Source organism: Vulpes vulpes, chromosome 5 (genome assembly GCF_048418805.1).
Source record: "Vulpes vulpes isolate BD-2025 chromosome 5, VulVul3, whole genome shotgun sequence".
Taxonomy (NCBI): domain Eukaryota; kingdom Metazoa; phylum Chordata; class Mammalia; order Carnivora; family Canidae; genus Vulpes; species Vulpes vulpes.
Window position 1 is genome coordinate 123,408,344 of NC_132784.1, and position 19,298 is coordinate 123,427,641.

General features: G+C 34.2%; 1 protein-coding gene across 2 annotated transcripts in view; it reads left to right on the forward strand.

The window, feature by feature from the left end:
* FAM185A (family with sequence similarity 185 member A) overlaps positions 1 to 19,298 on the forward strand; it is a 57,003-nt gene that overhangs the window by 4,340 nt on the left and 33,365 nt on the right. For both annotated transcript variants that reach the window (XM_026006050.2, XM_072759904.1), the window contains exons 3-4: positions 6,308 to 6,400; positions 12,200 to 12,338. In XM_026006050.2, the coding sequence (XP_025861835.2) occupies positions 6,308 to 6,400; positions 12,200 to 12,338 (232 nt within the window). The remainder of the gene's footprint in view (positions 1 to 6,307; positions 6,401 to 12,199; positions 12,339 to 19,298) is intronic.

The following is a 19,298-nucleotide window of genomic DNA, read 5'->3' on the forward strand; positions in this document are numbered from 1 at the left end:
TAATTCTTAAAATTAGATTAATTTCAGCTCTAAATGATTTCAAATATGTCTCTGGTAGGTTCTGGTTTATCATTAGTACTGGTACTTCTGTATTTCTTACACTTGTATATTCGAAACACAATACTTTTGTGAACTTTGATGGCATATAACTTTGCTGAAGAGAAGTTTCATAATTGCTTTGCTTCATAATTACAAAACATTTTCATTTTTAGATTCATGAACACTAATTAGAATGATTAATTTGATGCATTTAAGATTTACAGGTTTGATTTGTATTTCTCTGATGGCAAGTGATGCAGAGCATTTTCTCATGTGCTTGTTGGAATATAAAAAATAGTGAAAGGGAATAAAGGGAAAAGGAGAGAAAATGAGTGGGAAATATCAGTGAGGGTGACAGCACATGAGAGACTCCTAACTGGTAAACAAACAAGGCGTGGTGGAAAGGGAGATGGGTGGGGGGGACTGGGTGATGGACACTGGGGGGCACTTGATGGAATGAGCACTGGGTGTTAGGCTATATGTTGGCAAATTGAACTCCAATAAAAAAAATACCAAAAAAATTTTTTTAATTTAAAAAAATAGAATTTTTTATGTCATTTGTTTATTTCACTTTTATTTGCACACCTGCCTTTAGTATCTGTCCACATGTAAACCATTTCAAATAAATTTAATTGCACAAATATAAAAGATTAAAGAATACTGTATGTCCTTTTAGCAAAATGAGATGGTTCAGGTTCTTGTTGTAAAAGATACACAACGAAGTCTTCATGTTGAGTAACTAACTGGATAATAATATTCATAGTTCCTTTGTGCCTTTAGAAATCTACTGTTGACTCATCAATGCTTGATGTTCAGAAAATTCATCTGGAATATTGTCTTCTGAAATCTTGGTATCTTATATTTTCAGTTTCACAATCAAAATTAGAAGCTAGATGGCACAAACAAAGGATATTTGGGATTGGAAGAATTAATATTATTATTAAGATAGCCTTACTACCCAAAGCAATCTACAGATTTAGTGCAATCCCTATCAAAATGCTGGTAGCTTTTGTCACAGAACTAGAATAAATAAATCTAAAATTTTTATGGAACCACAAAAGACCTTGAATAGTCAAGTGATCTTGAGAAAGAAGAACAAAGCTGGAGGTGTCACAATCCCAGATTTCAAGACACACTACAAAGCTATAGTAATCAAAACAGGTACAAAACTGGCACGAAAATAGATATATAGATCAATAGATAGAGCCCAGAAATAAACCCACACCTATATGGTCAATTAATCTATGGCAAAAGAGGCAAGAATATACAATAGGGAAAAGATAGGTTTTTTCAATAAATGGTGCTGGGAAAATTGAACAGCTACTTGCAAAAGAATAAAACTGGATCACTTTCTTGTATCATAGACAAAAATAAACCAAAAATGGATTAAAGACCTAAATGTGAGACCTGAAACCATAAAACTCCTAGAAGAAAACATAGGAAATAATCTCTTAGACATAGCATTAGCAACAGATTTATGGATATGTCTCCTCAGGTAAGGGAAATAAAAACAAAAACAAAAAACTATAGGGACTATACCAAAATGAAAAAGTTTTGCACAGCAAAGGAAATCATGAATAAAACCCTTTTTTTTTTTTTTTTAAGAATGCGGAGTATTACATTTTTAAACTTCCAAATTTGAAAACAAAACAGCCTAGGTTAAATAATGTAGTTTTCCAAAGCTGAATGTGCTCATTTGGAGCTCAGTTTCTCTGCTTGCAGTACAAAACCAACTTCCTAAAACTCATAGGCAGGAGCAGTACTGTTGTGATGATCTGTGATTGTGTGAACTGATCAATCTCAGTTGGTAACATTCCTTTTTTTTTTTTTTCCTTGGCAAAGGTTTAAAAATTTTTAGAATAGATGCATTTTTCTAGTCTTACACAAACAATTTCATTCCAAATGTCTCCTGTAAACACCTTCTAATTATCTTAATGAGCTCACTCATGTTGATGTGATCAGGTACAAGGAACTTGATTTTATCCAGGACAGGAAGTTGCTTCTCACCCTTGTACTGTTCTAGTGAATGTGAGAAGATATTTGTGGATGATATATTTGCTAAGGGGTTAATATAAAAAATATTTAAAGAACTTACATAATTCAATACCTAAAAAACAAAAAAATCCAATGGAAAAATGGGCAGAGGACCTGAATGGACATTTTTCCAAAGAAATCGCACAGCCAACAGATACATGAAAAGATGCTCCACATTGCTAATTATCAGAGAAATGCAAATCAAAACCATAATTAGATATCACTTCACACTAGTCAGAATGGCTAGTATCAAAAAGACAAGAAATAAGTCTTTGCAAGGATGTGGAAAAAATGGAAACCCTTGCACTTGGTGCAACTGCTGTGGAAAACAGGATGGACATTTCTCAGAAAAATAAAGATAGAAATACCATATGATCCAGTGATTGCTTTACTGTATATCTACCCAAAGAAAGCAAAAACACTAAGAAAGATATATGCACCCCTATGTTTGTTGTGACATTATTAATAATAGCCAAGATATGGAAGCCCAAGTATCCATCGCAGATGCATGGATAAATAAGATGTGGTGTACACACACACACACACACACACACACACACACACACACACTGGAATGTCACTCAAACATAAAAAAGAATGAGATCCTGCCATTTGTGGTAACATAGATGATCCTAGAGGGTATTATGCTAAGTGAAATAAGTCAGAGAAAGACAAATGCCATATGATTTCACTCATCTGTGGAATTTAAGAAACTAAACAAGCAAAGAGGAACAAAAAAAGAAACCAAGAAACAGATACTTAAAGAGAGTAAACTGATGGTTACTAGAGGGGAGGTAGGTGGGGAGGGGATGGATGGAATAGGTGATGGAGATTAGAGTACACTTATGAGCACTGAGTAATGAATAGGTTATTGGATCACTATATATAACTGAAACTAATATAAAACTACATGTTAACTACCCTGAAATTAAAATTTAAGACTTAATATATTACCATTAAAAAATTGATAGTTCTGTGGGCACTGTTCAAATATAAATGTGCTCAAAATAATCACAATTAAAAGAGCTACAGATTTTTTAAAATTTAAAATTTAAAAATCAGAAGCTCCTATCCTAATGTCAGTCTCTTTGCTTTTATCTTTTGATTCATCTGATAATTCTGAGAGATCTTTTTTGGTCATTTTTCTTCCTCCTGCCATTATGGACATAAAACAAAAAAAAAAATGGTTTCTCAATCTTAGCACTATTGATATTTTAGACCAGATAATTCTTTGTTATCATGGGCTGACCTGTGCCCTTTAGGATGTTTTGCAGCATCCCTGGCCTCTACCTACTAAATACAAGTAGCACACTCCTCAGTTTTATGACAATGAAAAATATCTCAACATTGCCACATGTTCGCTGGGGGGACAAAATCACCTTTAGTTGAGAACTACCATTCAGGGCAAGTCCTTCATTTCTTCTGTTGTATTATCATTTATTAAGCATGGTTGAGAATAATTGATGAATAATGATGAAATAATTCCTAGGATAATGAGATAGCAAAATATCATAAGATGTGAAAAGTAAGAATACTAAGAACCCATAAAATATTTTAGATTTATAAGAGTCCAGTATTCTGATTATAGTAATTTTAAGATAGAATGTGTTTTATTCTATTTTTTTTAAGTGAGTAAATTCTCTATTTGTTCTTTGGAAGACCTTTAAGAAAGAATACAAATCATGAAGTCCTTAGAATAGTTTAAAAAATATTCAAGAGCTAAAATTGGGTCCAATGGAGCTAAAATTGGGTCCCAGTGGATCCTAACGGTATACCAAAGATCAAGAGAATTATTCTTAAGATCTTAGGATATAACTGACTTAAATTCACAAATGGAAGCACTTTGTGAAAGATCTTGTTTAATTTTTAAATGTACAATATTATCTCAAATTAATGATTGCCTATTATGTTTCTCTTCCACTCATTTTAAGGACGTAAGTATATTTGATCTGTTTGGTAAAATGTTTATAGCAATAATAATAGGTATTGTTTTCTGGGTCTTTTTTGTACTGGGAAACTTAACTAAACCTTCATTTAACCCGTGAATTATAATATCTCCCTTTTATCAAGGAAGAAACTCAGGCACCAAGAGATTGAGGGATCTGATTTAGGTTCATATAGCTAACAAATTAAGCTGAGATTTGAATTTTAGTCTTTCTAATTTCCAAGCACATGTTCTTTCCACCTTTCTTTACTGTTGAGTAAAATATATGGCAATACTACATTTATTCTGCACTCTTAGAGAACAAGTACGTAAATTTTTAGACAACAGGTACATAACTCATGGGAGGCCACACCTTTGCGTTTTTTAAAAATGCAATACAGTAGCTTATACTGAATTGGTTCTGATTTATTTATTCATTTATTTATTTTATATATTTTTAAACATTTTATAATCTGTAATTTTTTAGAGTTAGTTTTAAATTATAACAGCAGCTCTTAATATGTTTGAGTCTTAGCTCTCATTGAAGATGATGATTATCTCCTTAGAAAAAGATGTACATATATGAAATTTTGTTTAGTTTCATAAGTTTCATAGACTCTCTAGAAATTCACATAAGCTTGATTTAAAGTAACATTTGTTTTGGAGGTACTCTTGTCAAAAGTTTATCAATTATTTGTTTGATGAACACTATTAAATGCGGTTTTACTTCAGACTCATGTCTCTGTGGGCATGAAGTCTACCACTGTAATATAAATAAACTTATTAAGAATGATTTACTTTGTCCTTTTCACTAAATTTTTTGAAATTCATCCCTGGGCTTTTTTATCTAAGGTTTTTCTATTTTTCCCTTTGAGTAAAGCAACCAGAAGGTATATTGTTGTTTTGAGTTTAATTTTTCCCTACAGTTTAGACACTTCTCTGCTTTTGCTGGTCTGGTTGTTGGTGAGTGTGCTTTTGCTGTTTTTCTTCCTCCGCTATTTACCTATTCCTTTTTTTTCTTTTTTAATAATTATGGCAGAACTGAAAATGTAAGTAATGGTTAAGGTAAAGCAAACTACTCCAAAAAATAGGCCAAATATCTAGTGGCTCACATACAGCTATAGTTTATTTCTCTCTGGTGTCCAGGTGTGGCGGTGGCTCTTCTATTTAGTGATTCTAGGTTCTTTCCATCTTCTGGCTTTGCTATCTCTTATAGTCTTACTGTAATTTGCACTTGTCTGGTGGAAGGGACAGAGCACAAAGAAGGCATACCAACTCTTCTTAAAAGCACCAGTCTTGAAATTGCCAGAGCATTTCCACTTAACATTCTGTTGGCAAAAACTTAGCAACCCCTTACAATAATAGAAGCTGGAAAATGTCTTCTCTTCATGGGCCCAGCTACGTTGCTATTACTTTGGGGGGGAAAGATGATTTTTGTAGACCTATGGTAGTTTTGTCAATAGTTGCCAAGTGTGAAATCAAATCTTTCTTTCCTTCCCCAACCCCCACAGCCCCTCACTGGTCCACACCCTTTTTTTTTTTTTTTTTTTTTTTTTGACAGAGGAAGCTAACAGTGACTGTTATGTATATGAGCTTGAGATATTTTCTTTCTTTTTTTTGAGCTTGAGATATTTTCACCTAGAGTTCCATTTTCTGGGGTGTGTTATGTTAGAAAGTTTAATAATCAGTGGGCTGTTACCCGAAGTATGAATATATCCTTCTTCAGAAGACTGGCCATCAACGTGGGTTTTGAAATCATACGGAGCTTGATTCTGTTTGTTTATATTTTGTTGTTTACTATCACCTGATAAAGTTAACCTTTCTGATTCTTGAATTTCTTCCTCTAAAAAATGGGAAAAATATAGCACCTATTTCTGAGTTGTTGTCAAGATTAAATAAGTCATGTAAAGTAGTGAATACCATATTTGGTACGTACCAAAGAAAATGTCAAGTAATGTTAACTATTACTGTTATTAATAATGATGAACAATAGTTGTTACCTTCCTTATCATTTATGTTTAGTTAGCCAGTCACAGTGATTTTATATTCCCAAGCCCTTTTTCCGTGAAGCTACTGGAATACCCATGTATCTTCTTTTTCTCTAATGAGTACAGATGACTTATTTAATCCTTTTATAAGCAATTGACATTCTTCCCTGGTTGATGTTATTATTCCAAACAGTGTGTTTCTATTTTATTCTTGGTTCCTTTTGCTGGTTTATTATTTAAAAAGAAATATATAAACTGTTGGAAATTTTTTTATTAGTCTAAATCAAATTTATTCTTTGTCTCTGTATTTTTTGTCTTTCAGAGTAAAAAATTGCATGTTCAAACAAAAGGAGGCAAAGTGATCTGTCTGGGAACAGTTTATGGAAATATAGATATTCATGCATCAGATAAAAGTGTAAGATTGAAACCTTTTTTATTTAGCAATTATAATTTTGTATCTGGTTGGCTCACACAGCTTGTAGGTAGATTCTATAAAACTTGTAGCATAACTTTCTTTTTTAATGCATCTTCATTCATTAGTAAATTCAGATTTGAAATTGAAGTGATTAAGTATTACACAACTTAAGTTTTAGTTTATGATTTAATACTTTTGACAGTTATTTAGTTCTTTATTTGGAATTGATAACATCTTTAAGTACTAAATGTTTATTTAATTCAAGTTCAGAAGGAGTGTTTATGATCATGGATTAAAACTGGTCATTAAGTAATACTGCCATGATTAAGATTAAAATTTTTTTATGTGTTAGATTTATTTGAGCATTTTTCCAAGACTTGTTTACTTTTCCTTTAGACAGTTGAAGGTTGAATTTCAAAACTCAACTTTCTTAGTATTTGCCACAAGATGGCACCATTAGATAGCATTAGTGTTCTCCAAAAACTTATCCATAGGGATTTTGGTTGTTATGAGATAGTTTGTATTTTTTAACTTTTGTCACTTTCTGTGATTTAGCATAGTTTTAAGAATATAGGTATAATTTTGAAGTATAAATTGTCACAGTTTTTTCAACATTATGGATAATGTTGTAAATCTTTGAGAACGGGCTGGCTACCTTACAGGAAGCCTGTGTCTGCCTATGTCTGCCTATGTTTCTGCCTCTCTCTCTCTCCGTATCTCTCATGAACAAATAAATAAAATCTTAAAAAATACATATCTGAGAATGATCTAGTTCACCTTTTATTTTACACAATTTGCAAGAATCTTTCGTTATAAATTTAAATTCTCTACCCAGCTTTATTCTCAGGTAATGGGTGAGAATGAATTATATCTTGTTGGTAGGTTATTGTTGGCGTAATTAAAGTAGATTATAACAGTAACTGTTTTTACTATTGTCACTTTTATTTTCTATCACCTTTGTCTTAGAACCTGTAGGAGACTGTTAAAGCCCAAACATTGAAGTTTATCCCTTACCTTAAGATAGAAAAGTATTGAAAGATACTGCCTGTCCCACTTGGCAGCTCTTTTAAGATGACATTTAATTTCATCCCTTGGATTGCTGTGGTCTTAGAAGTACAAAAGGGAAATTTTGTAGAACTTTGTAGCTCCTTCAAACCCTGTCCTTTAAATGTTAATTGAAATGAACTAAGTTACCAGAATATTACATATTGACATTCAAATAAAAGTATCAAAGGAAAATTTAAATCATTTCTTAATTATTTGCTATTTTGAACATTTTAGCCACTGTGTCCACTCATTAGTTATTTGTTCCAACTTCCATGGTTTATTGACTATTCATTTATTCTTTTGTTTTTAAAAAAAGATTTTATTTATTTATTCGTGAGAGACACAGAAAGAGAGTCAGAGACACAGGCAGAGGGAGAAGCAGGCTCCATACGAGGAGCCTGATGCGGGACTCGATCCCGGGAATTCAGGATCAGGCCCTAAGCCGAAGGCAGATACTCAACTGCTGAGCCACCCAAGCATACCTATTCCTACTTTCTATTGTACTATTTTATTTCTTGCCTGATTGAGTTTTGTGTTTTATTAAAAAATTAGTCTAGATAATTCTTTTTATTTACATTATAAAGTGTTAATATTGGGGATCCCCAGGTTTGGCGCCTGCCTTTGGCCTGGGGCACAATCCTGGAGACCTGGGATCGAATCCCACGTCGGGCTCCCTGCATGGAGCCTGCTTCTCCCTCTTCCTGTGTCTCTGCCATTCTCTCTCTCTCTCTCTCTCTCTGTGTGTGACTATCATGAATAAATAAATAAAATCTTTAAAAAAAAATAAAGTGTTAATATTTAAAATTTCTAAGTTTGTTGGGTTTTATATAGAATGCTTATGATACATGTTAGCTCTTAATATACAATTGTCTCAGTGGTATGCTATCGATATTTGAGAGATAGCATAGTGAATTGGTTAAGAGCACAGAATTGAGAACCAGACTACCTGAGTTCAAACCCGGGCTCAGCCACTTAAACTTTTTAACTTCATACAAATTATTTAACCTCTACATGTCTTAGTTTTCTGGAAAATGGAATAAGAGTAATGGACTTAACTCAGAGGGTTATGAGGATTAAGTCACTTAAAACAGATTAAGTACTTAAAACAATGTCTGGCACATAGTTAACCTAATATGGTGTTTACTATAATGGTGATGATGAAGGTAAATGAAACACAGGAAGGATAACCTGACGAGTCCTAGATATACCAGTTAACTTTACCGAGATCTGTTCCATTAGTCATAAAATAGAGATATTATTTGTTTTTCCTACTCAACAAGATTGTGAGAATCAAATGAGTACTGTAAACATTTAACAGCATTTTTAATATGTCATTTTAAACGGAGTGGCTGTTTTTAAATATTATCATTAATTTTAGTATCCTAAGTTTAGTACAGAGAAGATAGAAATTCATTTCTTCTAATGGTTGGATGAATTGGTGACATAGTTGTCAGTTGACCTCTCTTAGTTTGGGCTACAAAGTCACAGTGCTTCCTTAAAGTTTGATTTTCATTATATGTAATGTTAATTTATAACAACTAAACTTATGAAAAATTTTCCTTATGTAGAAGAGAAAATTAATTTATAGCAATATCTCTGTCAAGAAGGTATTAATTTTTGGATCTACTTTTGTATCTTTCTTTAAATAGCTACTTCTGTTAATAAGCAAGCTATACAGCTTAATCCAAAGAGTCTATTTATGACTTTTTGTTCCATTAGCACTAATAACTATATGCAAGAGCTTCAACATTTTGCTATAAACTATGGTGTCCTAGCTTTAATTATTGTAGTTAGTATCTGATATAGTGCATTATATGTGGTCCTCAGGGAATTTTGAATTTCATTTCTTTGAAATTAATTTTATGTAATGATTGGTTAAAATAACTGTATTATTGTAGTGGGGAAGGTTGTATTTTCACTTGCTTTCTTTTGCTTTGGTGCAACAGGAGGGTATTTTTCTATAAGGAAAAATATTTAGTGTTTAATGAACAAAATAAATCCTTGACTGTTTCCAGATACTCCTAAGAAGTCTCTTAAAGGCTTTATTTGGTTGTAGGGAGACTCTAATCAAAAGTGCTCCTTTGCCAATTTAATTAAGTTTCAAATATTTCAATATTTATCTTTTTTTAATCCCCTAAACCAGTCTGATTATCTATAAAAAGCTAGAGTTGTTGTCTGCTTAATGGAAATACTTGGTGAGTTTGAAACCATGCATAAAGCAGCTTTCATGAAGAAACTTTGTAAGGTAAAGGACAATTTTTTTCAGGAATTTTACATCTGTACTATAACACTGAGGAATACAAAACATTTGTATTCTCACAAATCTGAATGAATGTAGGGTAAAGTATCTTTTTTTGACTGAGTTATTGAAACTAGATTTAAAATAAAAATTCCTATGAATCCATAATCAGTTTAAAAGAAACTATAGATAAAAAGCAATTAGGTTAACAAGGCAGGAAACAACAAATGTTGGAGAGGATGCGGAGAAAAGGGAACCCTCTTACACTGTTGGTGGGAATGTGAACTGGTGCAGCCACTCTGGAAAACTGTGTGGAGGTTCCTCAAAGAGTTAAAAATAGACCTGCCCTACGACCCAGCAATTGCACTGTTGGGGATTTACCCCAAAGATTCAGATGCAATGAAACGTCGGGACACCTGCACCCCGATGTTTCTAGCAGCAATGGCCACAATAGCCAAACTGTGGGAGGAGCCTCGGTGTCCATCGAAAGATGAATGGATAAAGAAGATGTGGTTTATGTATACAATGGAATATTACTCAGCAATTAGAAACGACAAATACCCACCATTTGCTTCAACATGGATGGAAATGGAGGGTATTATGCTGAGTGAAATAAGTCAATCGGAGAAGGACAAACAGTGTATGTTCTCATTCATTTGGGGAATATGAATAATAGTGAAAGGGAATATAAAGGAAGGGAAAAGAAATGTTGGGAAATATCAGGAAGGGAGACAGAACGTAAAGACTCCTAACTCGGGGAAACGAACTAGGGGTGGTGGAGGGGAGGAGGGCGGGTGTTGGAGGGGAATGGGTGACGGGCACTGAGGTGGACACTTGACGGGATGAGCACTGGGTGTTTTACTGTATGTTGGTAAGTTGAACACCAATAAAAATTAATTTAAAAAAAAGCAATTAGGTATATATTATGTACTTAATAAAAGTTAAAGAAGAAAGTTATATACTTCAAATCCAGAGGACAAAATCATTCTAGTTTGCTTCCCAGTGGAACCTCTGAGTGCTTTCCTTTTTCTTTTTTGTACTTCCAAATTTTAATATTCTTGAAACTCAGTTCTTATTACATAGTATTTTGAATCTCTAACATTTTTTGAAGCACATATTAGTTATGAATGACACTGGTGTTGTGTTGATGATGTATTGAAAAACAAGGGCAGACCAGGTGGCTCAGTGGTTTAGCGCTGCCTTCAGCCCAGGGTGTGATCCTGGAAACCAGGAATCAAGTCCCGCATCAGGCTCCATGCATGGAGCCTGCTTCTCCCTCTACCTGTGTCTCTGCCCCTCTCTCTTTCTGTGTTCTCATGAATGAGTAAATAAAATCTTTAAAAGAAAAAGAAAAAGAAAAACAATGATCTTTCTTTAAATACCTTAGTGTAATACTGGAATTTATCCTGGACAAAACTGTAGCATGCCTTCCTGGTGACTCGATTTTTATGTCAACAATTTTATATTAACATTCACTTAATGCTTATAAAACATATTTAAAATTTGATAGAGATTACTTGGAGTCCTTAACTAGATATCTTTGTTTTACATTGTGCTCAATATTGGAAACAAATTCATGCTAAATTTTGTTAGGAAAGCTTAGGGATAAATACAAAATTCTTTCCATTTTTTTAATATAGAAATAGAAATCTATTTTGTTAGAATTTAAATGGAAAATTGTAGAAATAATAGTGTATTCACTACATTAACAGATGATAGAAGAAAATCATGATAGTCCAATAAAATCAGATAAAAGATGTACGAAAAATTAAAAACCCATTTATAATTCCAACAGCAACAAAAAAAATTTTCAAATAGAAGGGACATGATACAAAGGATCTAAAGGATACCTATGGCAAACATCTTACTCAATGAGGTTGCTATATTGTAAGTTTTCCCTCTGAGAACAGGAATATGATTAGGTTGCCTACTAACTCATTGCTTTTGTTCATTATTGAATTGGAGGCCTGAGCCAGATAGGCAGGACAGAGCAGGGAAAATAGCATTAATATAAGGATAGGAAAGGAAGTAATGAAACTATCACTTGTAGGCAATATGGTTATGCATGTAGAAAAACTTTCTTAAAATCAGGGAAATGATTAGGATTAGTAAGTGAGTTTCATGAAGCTGTTGGATTTAAGACCAAATACAAAAGCCAGTTAAAGTAAAATGAAGTTTAAGAAAAGATTTCTTTTATAATAGCATTTAGAAAATATCAAATAGAAATAAACTTAAAAGCTGAAGAACTTTATATAGAATATAAAACATTATTAAGAGAAATTAAAGAAGCTCTAAATAAAAAAAGGAATTTAATGAGTCTATTCCATATTCCATAGAGAATATACTGTTGCTCACAATATTGTAATTAAAGCCAGTGAATCAAAATCAGTAAAGTGATTATGTACTGGGTAGTAACTTTTTATGTAGTTGTCCACTAACTCTGTAGGTACTGTTTTGGCTTTTTACCAGTCTTTGTTTTATAACGAAATAATTTTGAGTTTTTATCTCAATAGACTGTGACCATAGATAAACTGCAAGGAAGTACTGTTAATATATCTACTGAAGATGGTTTGCTGGAAGCCAGATATCTTTATACAGAATCATCATTTCTGTCTTCTATTGCTGGAGATATTACATTAGGAAGTGTTCATGGTAAGATGAAAGAGGCCTAATATATCTCAGACTCCACATAACATAAATTTTAAGAGGTGACTCTTGTTTCTCTGTAGACGAAGAATCTGCCACTAGGAACTGGCCCTACTAGTTAATGGCCTACTAATCATCTTTTTAAAATAATTAATGGCCTAATAATCATCTTTTTAAATAATTAATGGCCTACTAATCATCTTTTTAAAAAAACATAAAATGACTTATAAGCTATTCAATTTTATTTGGGCAAGAAATTAAATATTATTCTGTTATATTTGAAGCTAATAGTAATTGTGATTTTTATTGCATTTCCTTATTTATTTTTTTGCTTTGCTATGCCTTAAATAGTTCTGGTAATTTGTAACTCTTCATATTTTAAAAATGACTTTTATGTAGCATTGCATTTTTGTTAATGACAGTGAAAAGACTGTACTTAATATTTTGAGTACCTTTTAGTAGAAAGCAATACCCAGAGCAATACTCCAGGATCACACCCTGAGCCGAAGGTGGAAGTTCAACCACTAAGCCACCCAGCCGTCCCTAAATCCATTAATGTTTAATTTCTTTTGCTTTAAGTTAGATATTTATTGAACTTGGGGGGCACCTGGGTGGCTCAGTGGTTGAGTGTCTACCTTTGCCTCAGGACATGATCCTGGGGTCCTGGGATTGAGTCCTACATCAGGCTCCCCACAGGGAGGCTGCTTCTCCCTCTGTCTGTGTCTCTTCTCTCTGTGTCTCTCATGAATACATAAATGAAATCTTAAAAAAAAAAAAGTTTGTTATAGTTTGCTATTAATAACTTAATACTATTAATAACATACATGATAGTAAACAGATGCACCTTTTTGAGGCAATCATCAAAAAAACTCTAGGTTCTTATATTGATTATTTAAAGTGCTGAAATGGAAACAATTGCTAGGGATAAAAGAGTTTGTTCCTTATCCTTTGTTAACGCCTTTTGTATTTACTGACCTTTATTTTTTTTTTTAATTTTTTTTTTAATTTTTTATTTATTTATGATAGTCACAGAGAGAGAGAGAGAGGCAGAGACACAGGCGGAGGGAGAAGCAGGCTCCATGCACCGGGAGCCTGATGTGGGATTCGATCCCGGGTCTCCAGGATCGCGCCCTGGGCCAAAGGCAGGCGCCAAACCGCTGCGCCACCCAGGGATCCCTTTACTGACCTTTAATATGAAGTCTGATACCTTTTCTTGGGTGGTTTAAATTTGGGTCAGACCTAGATCCTCTTTGGGCTGTTGTACTCTCAAGTTGGATTTCTTGAAAGCAGACTCTGAAATGGAAATTAGAGTACAGCACATTTATTAGGGAGGCGTCTTGGGACCAATGCCATACAGAGGAAGGAAGCCCAATTTCCACTGGAGAAGTTGGACTGTGATGCATCCTCAGTACCCAAGGGCAGAGCTCTGAAGCTAGGATTGTCCTCAGAATTGTATGAAGTTGAGGTGAGGAAAGCTAGATCTTTATATACCCATCATTAGATAGATGCAAAATGTCGTAGGAAGAAGTATGATCTTAGGCCAAGACGGCTCTTTTCAGCTAAGGCAATTCCATAAGAGGGCTGACAGCTGGGGGCTGTCTGCCAGCAGCACTCCAATCAGCTAGGAAAGTAAGCCCTCAGGTATGGAGGAGTTCTGGATGATGAATTACAGCATTCACTGCAGTTATATTTATTGATTCATTCAACACAATATTGAATACCTACTATGTGGTATTTTTAGATACCAAGGATACCTAGTTGGGCAAGAGATGACCCCTATCCTTTAAGAACTTGTGGTCTTTATTATTGGTAATACTAGTACAGCAATGAGAAGTAAGAGAAGGGAAAATTTGATACAGTCACCACTGTTGAAAAGCTTCCATGTTATTTAACCCTACATTCCCCATCTGATCCTTGGCCCACACTCTGCTTTGGCTTTTCAGTGGTGGTAAATTTGTGAGAGAGATAAAAGGAACCCTTCTCATTTCTTCATCACACCAGTGCCTGCCACTTTTTAACCACCCTTTAGATAAGCCTATTTCTTCCCTCTACCATGCCAATCTTATCTCCATCCTTGTCCTAAGGGTGTCCTAATGGCATCCTTATCATTATATGGACATGCTACTGGAGTTTGGAGTGTGGAGGTGGGATGGGTACAGAAAAATAAGCAATGTTCTAGCCCTAGTAGGTGAGAAGATCAGAGTCATGGCTAGTGAGAAGAAGACCCTGTGTTTTAGATATGGGGATTTTAGTAGGGAGAGATATCTTCCAAGGATCATCCCAAATTGGAACTCTGAATATATATTGCAGTGAATTCTTTGTTCTAAACGGGGATGGTCATATAACTAATAAATTATATTTTGGCTATATTTAAACAAGCTGGCTTGTTTATGGGAAAATGTGTTGCTACCTCTAAACCTGAATTACAGAAAAAGATTTGGGAAATATATACATTCTAAGACCTGCCTGTCCAGGATTTATTTAGTTTGGCTTCCTTTCTTTCCTTAAGCAAAACTTAAGCTTATTTTTTTTCCCCAAGTAGATTTAAAAAAATTTTTTTCAAATAGATTTTTTAAAACTCAGCATACAGATGTTGTAAAAAGCCCCCCCCCCCTTTTTTTAACCACAGGTATGATGACAATATCTGTCTTTTTTGATAGATTTACCAAGTATATGAGTTTGGAGATTTTGATGTCGGTGAGTAGGTGGATGGCTTGAAAGCAAACATGTATTGAGGGCTTAACTGGGCCAGGCCCTTTGACTTAATGGACAATTGGCTGTTTACCAATTGAAGAAAACAAAACTTAGAAATGTCTGATTGTTTGTTGTCCATTAGAAGTTAATGTAAGAGCAAGGATATAATCCAGGTTTCTTGACCTTCTAGATGTTTTTAAACAATGTTCAAACAAATCTGTGTAATAGCCATGGTGAATCCAAATACCATCATTGCTTTGAGGGCTTCCTGGCATGCTCTAGAGATGTTTTCTGTAGGCAGACAGTGCTACAACAGAGATGGACTGCTTCAGCTATGTTCTATATTGTAAACTCCAGTTTCAGTAACATTTGTTATGCCTTACAACATCTGGCAAAAAATGTTGATGTTCTTCTGTACAGTGTTCAGGTTCAGCTTGGCTCCATGGAGATACCTAGGCATTCAGTTCATTCCATAAAAGTGTTGTTGCTATCTTCAATGTATGGTTTCTAAGGGTTCTATGAAAGGAAGAGTGAGCATGAAATTTATCTTGTCTATATTTTCTATTTGTTCATATACCCTGATGACAAACCAATACCCAACGTGCTTAGAGTACTGATGCCCAGTAAAAGGGAGAATGAAAGCAGTAATATATCTTTTTAACTGCTAAATTGACTCCTTTGTGTAGAGAAGAAAAAAATCTATCCTAAATGTGTTTCCAAATGGAATTTTTAAATATAGTCAACCATATTTTTTCTAGGTAAAAAAAATGAGTAAGCTACTTGACTAGTAATATTTACTATTTGTAAGGTTGGTTGACTCATATCTATTAAGTACGTGTGCCTTCTACTATAAAAGAAACTGGTTTATTCATTGATCCAACAAATATTCCCTGCTGTTCTGGACTGACAATCTAGTAGAGAATAGGTAGTTGGATAGTTTGTGTTTAGCTATAAAATTTTGTGACGGTTTACTCTTTTGATTTCCTTCTAAATTATCAAAAATTAGTCTATGTGAATTATATTTTATTATATTCTGCTATTTGAATATTATTTTACAAGAATTCTATTAATGTATATGTAAGATATACATATAATTATATGTATTCTACTAAATATGTCTTTAAAATATAAATATATGTAGTCTCCTGACTCTTTAGAAAGAAACAAAAGCTACCTTGAAATGGTTTACTGGGGGGCAGCCCAGGTGGCCCAGCGGTTTAGCGCTGCCTTCAGCCCAGGGCCTGATCCTGGAAACCCGGGATCGAGTCCCACGTCAGGCTCCCTGCATGGAGCCTGCTTTTCCCTCTGCCTGTGTCTCTGCCTGTCTCTGTCTCTCTGTGTCTCTCATGAATAAATAAAAATCTTAAAAAAAAAAAAGAAAGAAAGAAATAGTTTACTGGGATTGGTTTTCATTTATAACATAATTTGAACAATTAATCAGTTTTTAATATGTAAGCATACTCATGACAGTTGTTTTAGCATTTTATATTTAACTTGTTACTATTTGGAGTAAGTGATTAATTAATAAAAGTGTACTTTAAATATTTAGATTCCCCATGTAACTTAGGGTCTTATTTTAGGTTCTTTGGGATATACATTGATAAATAAATTGCTGTGTATTAGTTCTCTCATTTTCTCAAATTTTTCTCATTTAACTACTTTGAATTTTAGAAACTCACAGAAATAAAACTCCATTAGCTATACAAGTACAGTTGACAACTTTGATATCAGAACTTCATAAATAAATGTCCCAATTTGCTTTAAGAAATGACATGTAGTCACTGGTAAAATTGTCAAACATCTGCGTTGTGAATTTAGGAAGTAAAAAATAATATAAAATTTCAAAAGAAAAGCTTTTATTGGGATAAATAGAACTTTTCATGAAGTTCATGAAAATGCTTTGTTTAAATTCTAGGATTTATTGTTAAGTCTGTTGTAAAGTTTCAGTCTGATTTTCATTTGGACATATGATACATTATGTTAATGTTGACTCTGGACACTTAAAACTTTTTTATATGAATACTAGGAAGGAATTACTGCTTGCTTTGTGGTACGGAGAGCATAAATTTTTTTTCAGGATTTAGATATGTGATATATGCAATATTTGGGCTCAGTTCCAAGTCCAAGATGGACTTGGCTCTCTCTGTAAGGGTGATGCTGCCATCTTTATTGTGTGGCTTCTAAGTTTCCACCAAACGAAGAGAGATCAGAGATTCATGGGAAAAATTTCAAAAGCTGATTCTGCCATATATTTTTAGCCAGAATATCTTATTTTTATTTATTTTTATTAAGATTTATTTATTTGAGAGAGAGAGTGCCTGCATGCACACAGGGTGGGGAGGGGAAGGGTAGAGGGAGAGGGAGAAGGAGAGGGAAAGAGTCTCAAGCAGACTTCACACTGAGCATGGAGCCTGAGCCAGGGTCAGTCTCACAACCCCAAGATTACTACCTTCACCAAAACTGAAATTTGGGCACCCAACTGACTGCACCAGCCAGGTGTCCCTAGCCAAAATATTTTAAATGACTTTATCAAATTGCAAGAGGCTAAGATTGAGAGTTAGCAGTATTTTAAGGCAGGAAAAAAGCACACAAATATTAGTGGGCAGTGGTAGTCTCTTTCATGTTTTATATTTATAACTGATCTTTCTCAAACTTCTATGAGTTCCTCCTTTTTCCACACCTTGGGGTATTCTCCAGGATTTCATCCTGTTTTATGGTTCTTTTGCTTCTTTCTTTTTCTTGGGCATCTTATATGCTTTGAGTCTTAACCACTCCTATATTCTGATAATTCAAATCTCTAGCTCTAGCTCTGACTGCTGACTTATACATCCATATCCTTGAAAGACATAGCTAATTGGATCTTTACAGGCATCTCAATCTCAACATTTATAACTTCTTTTATCCTACTTTTCCCCACTTCCCCAAACCTCATCCATATGTTCCTCCTCCTCTATTTACATTTGCAGTTCTGATATTACCATGTACCAAACTGCCCAAGCTAGAAATCTTGAACTTCTCCTAGATTCCTCTCTCATCTCCCACTCATCTAATTAATCACCAGGTTTAGGTAGGTTTTATCGCCTAAATATTTCTTCAATCTGTCCCATCTTTTTCTTTCTAATTTCTACTATTCTCTTTAAGATTCTTGTCACCTCAGACAGCCTAGGTGGCTCAGCGGTTTAGTGTCGCCTTCAGCCCAGGGCGTGATCCTGGAGACCCGGGATTGAGTCCCACGTCGGGCTCCCTGCATGGAGCCTGCTTCTCCCTCTGCCTGTGTCTCTGCCTCTCTCTCTCTCTCTCTCTCTCTCTCTCTCTCTCTCTCTCTATCATAAATAAATAAAAATTCAAAAAATAATAATAATAAAATAAATAAATAAATTTTTTTTAAAAAAATATTCTTGTCCCCTCTTGTTTCAACTCTAGCAACAACTTTCTTCCAGTCTTTGCTTTCTTCAAATCCTTCCTCCTGACTATAGCCTATGGTTGTTTATTAGAAATGCACATTGAACATGGCATTCTCTTATTCAAACTTTTGCAGTTGCCTGAATGACCTGCCTAACTTTCCATTTCCCTTTGAACCCTATGCTTTGCCCTCCAGAATTACATAATCTCTTACTTTCCCATATATATTCTTACCTATTTTATACTTTCAAGTCCTTGATCAGAGCCTTTGACTATACTGATCATTCTGTTGATAGTTTTCTTAAAGTGCTTTTCCCATCTTTCTTTACCTCATTGACTTTTATTAATGTTCAGGTAAAGCATCCTCTCCTCATCTCTGGCCTTCCATTGACCCATACATTTTTGCCTAATTGTAAGTTCCTCAAGAGCAAGGATAATGTTCTTCTGTTCATCTGTGTATTCTAGCATTTAGAACTATGGCTTACAAATAGCAAGTGCCTCCCATCCTGCTACCTGTCCCCCACCCCAATACAAAAAGAATTTAACCTTAAAGGATATTTGATTGCTCTGTTTGGATTATTAGAGTATATGTTTTTTAAAACCATAATCACATTTCTTTTAGTGAAGAAAAATAAACTCATGTTCATCTCTAATTGATAGCTTATCTTTTCTTCCCGCCCTACTAGAATGAAGAATTACTAGCTAAGAAAAGCAATATGTTTTCTCAAACACTGGGATTTGTGGAGAAGTTGCATAACTTGAGAGTAAGCATACATGGTTATTACAGACCTTATGGCATCCGCTTTATTGAAAAGAAGGCTTTTACAAAGATCTCCTCTCAAATAGTGATTTGTTTATTGGAGACCAAAT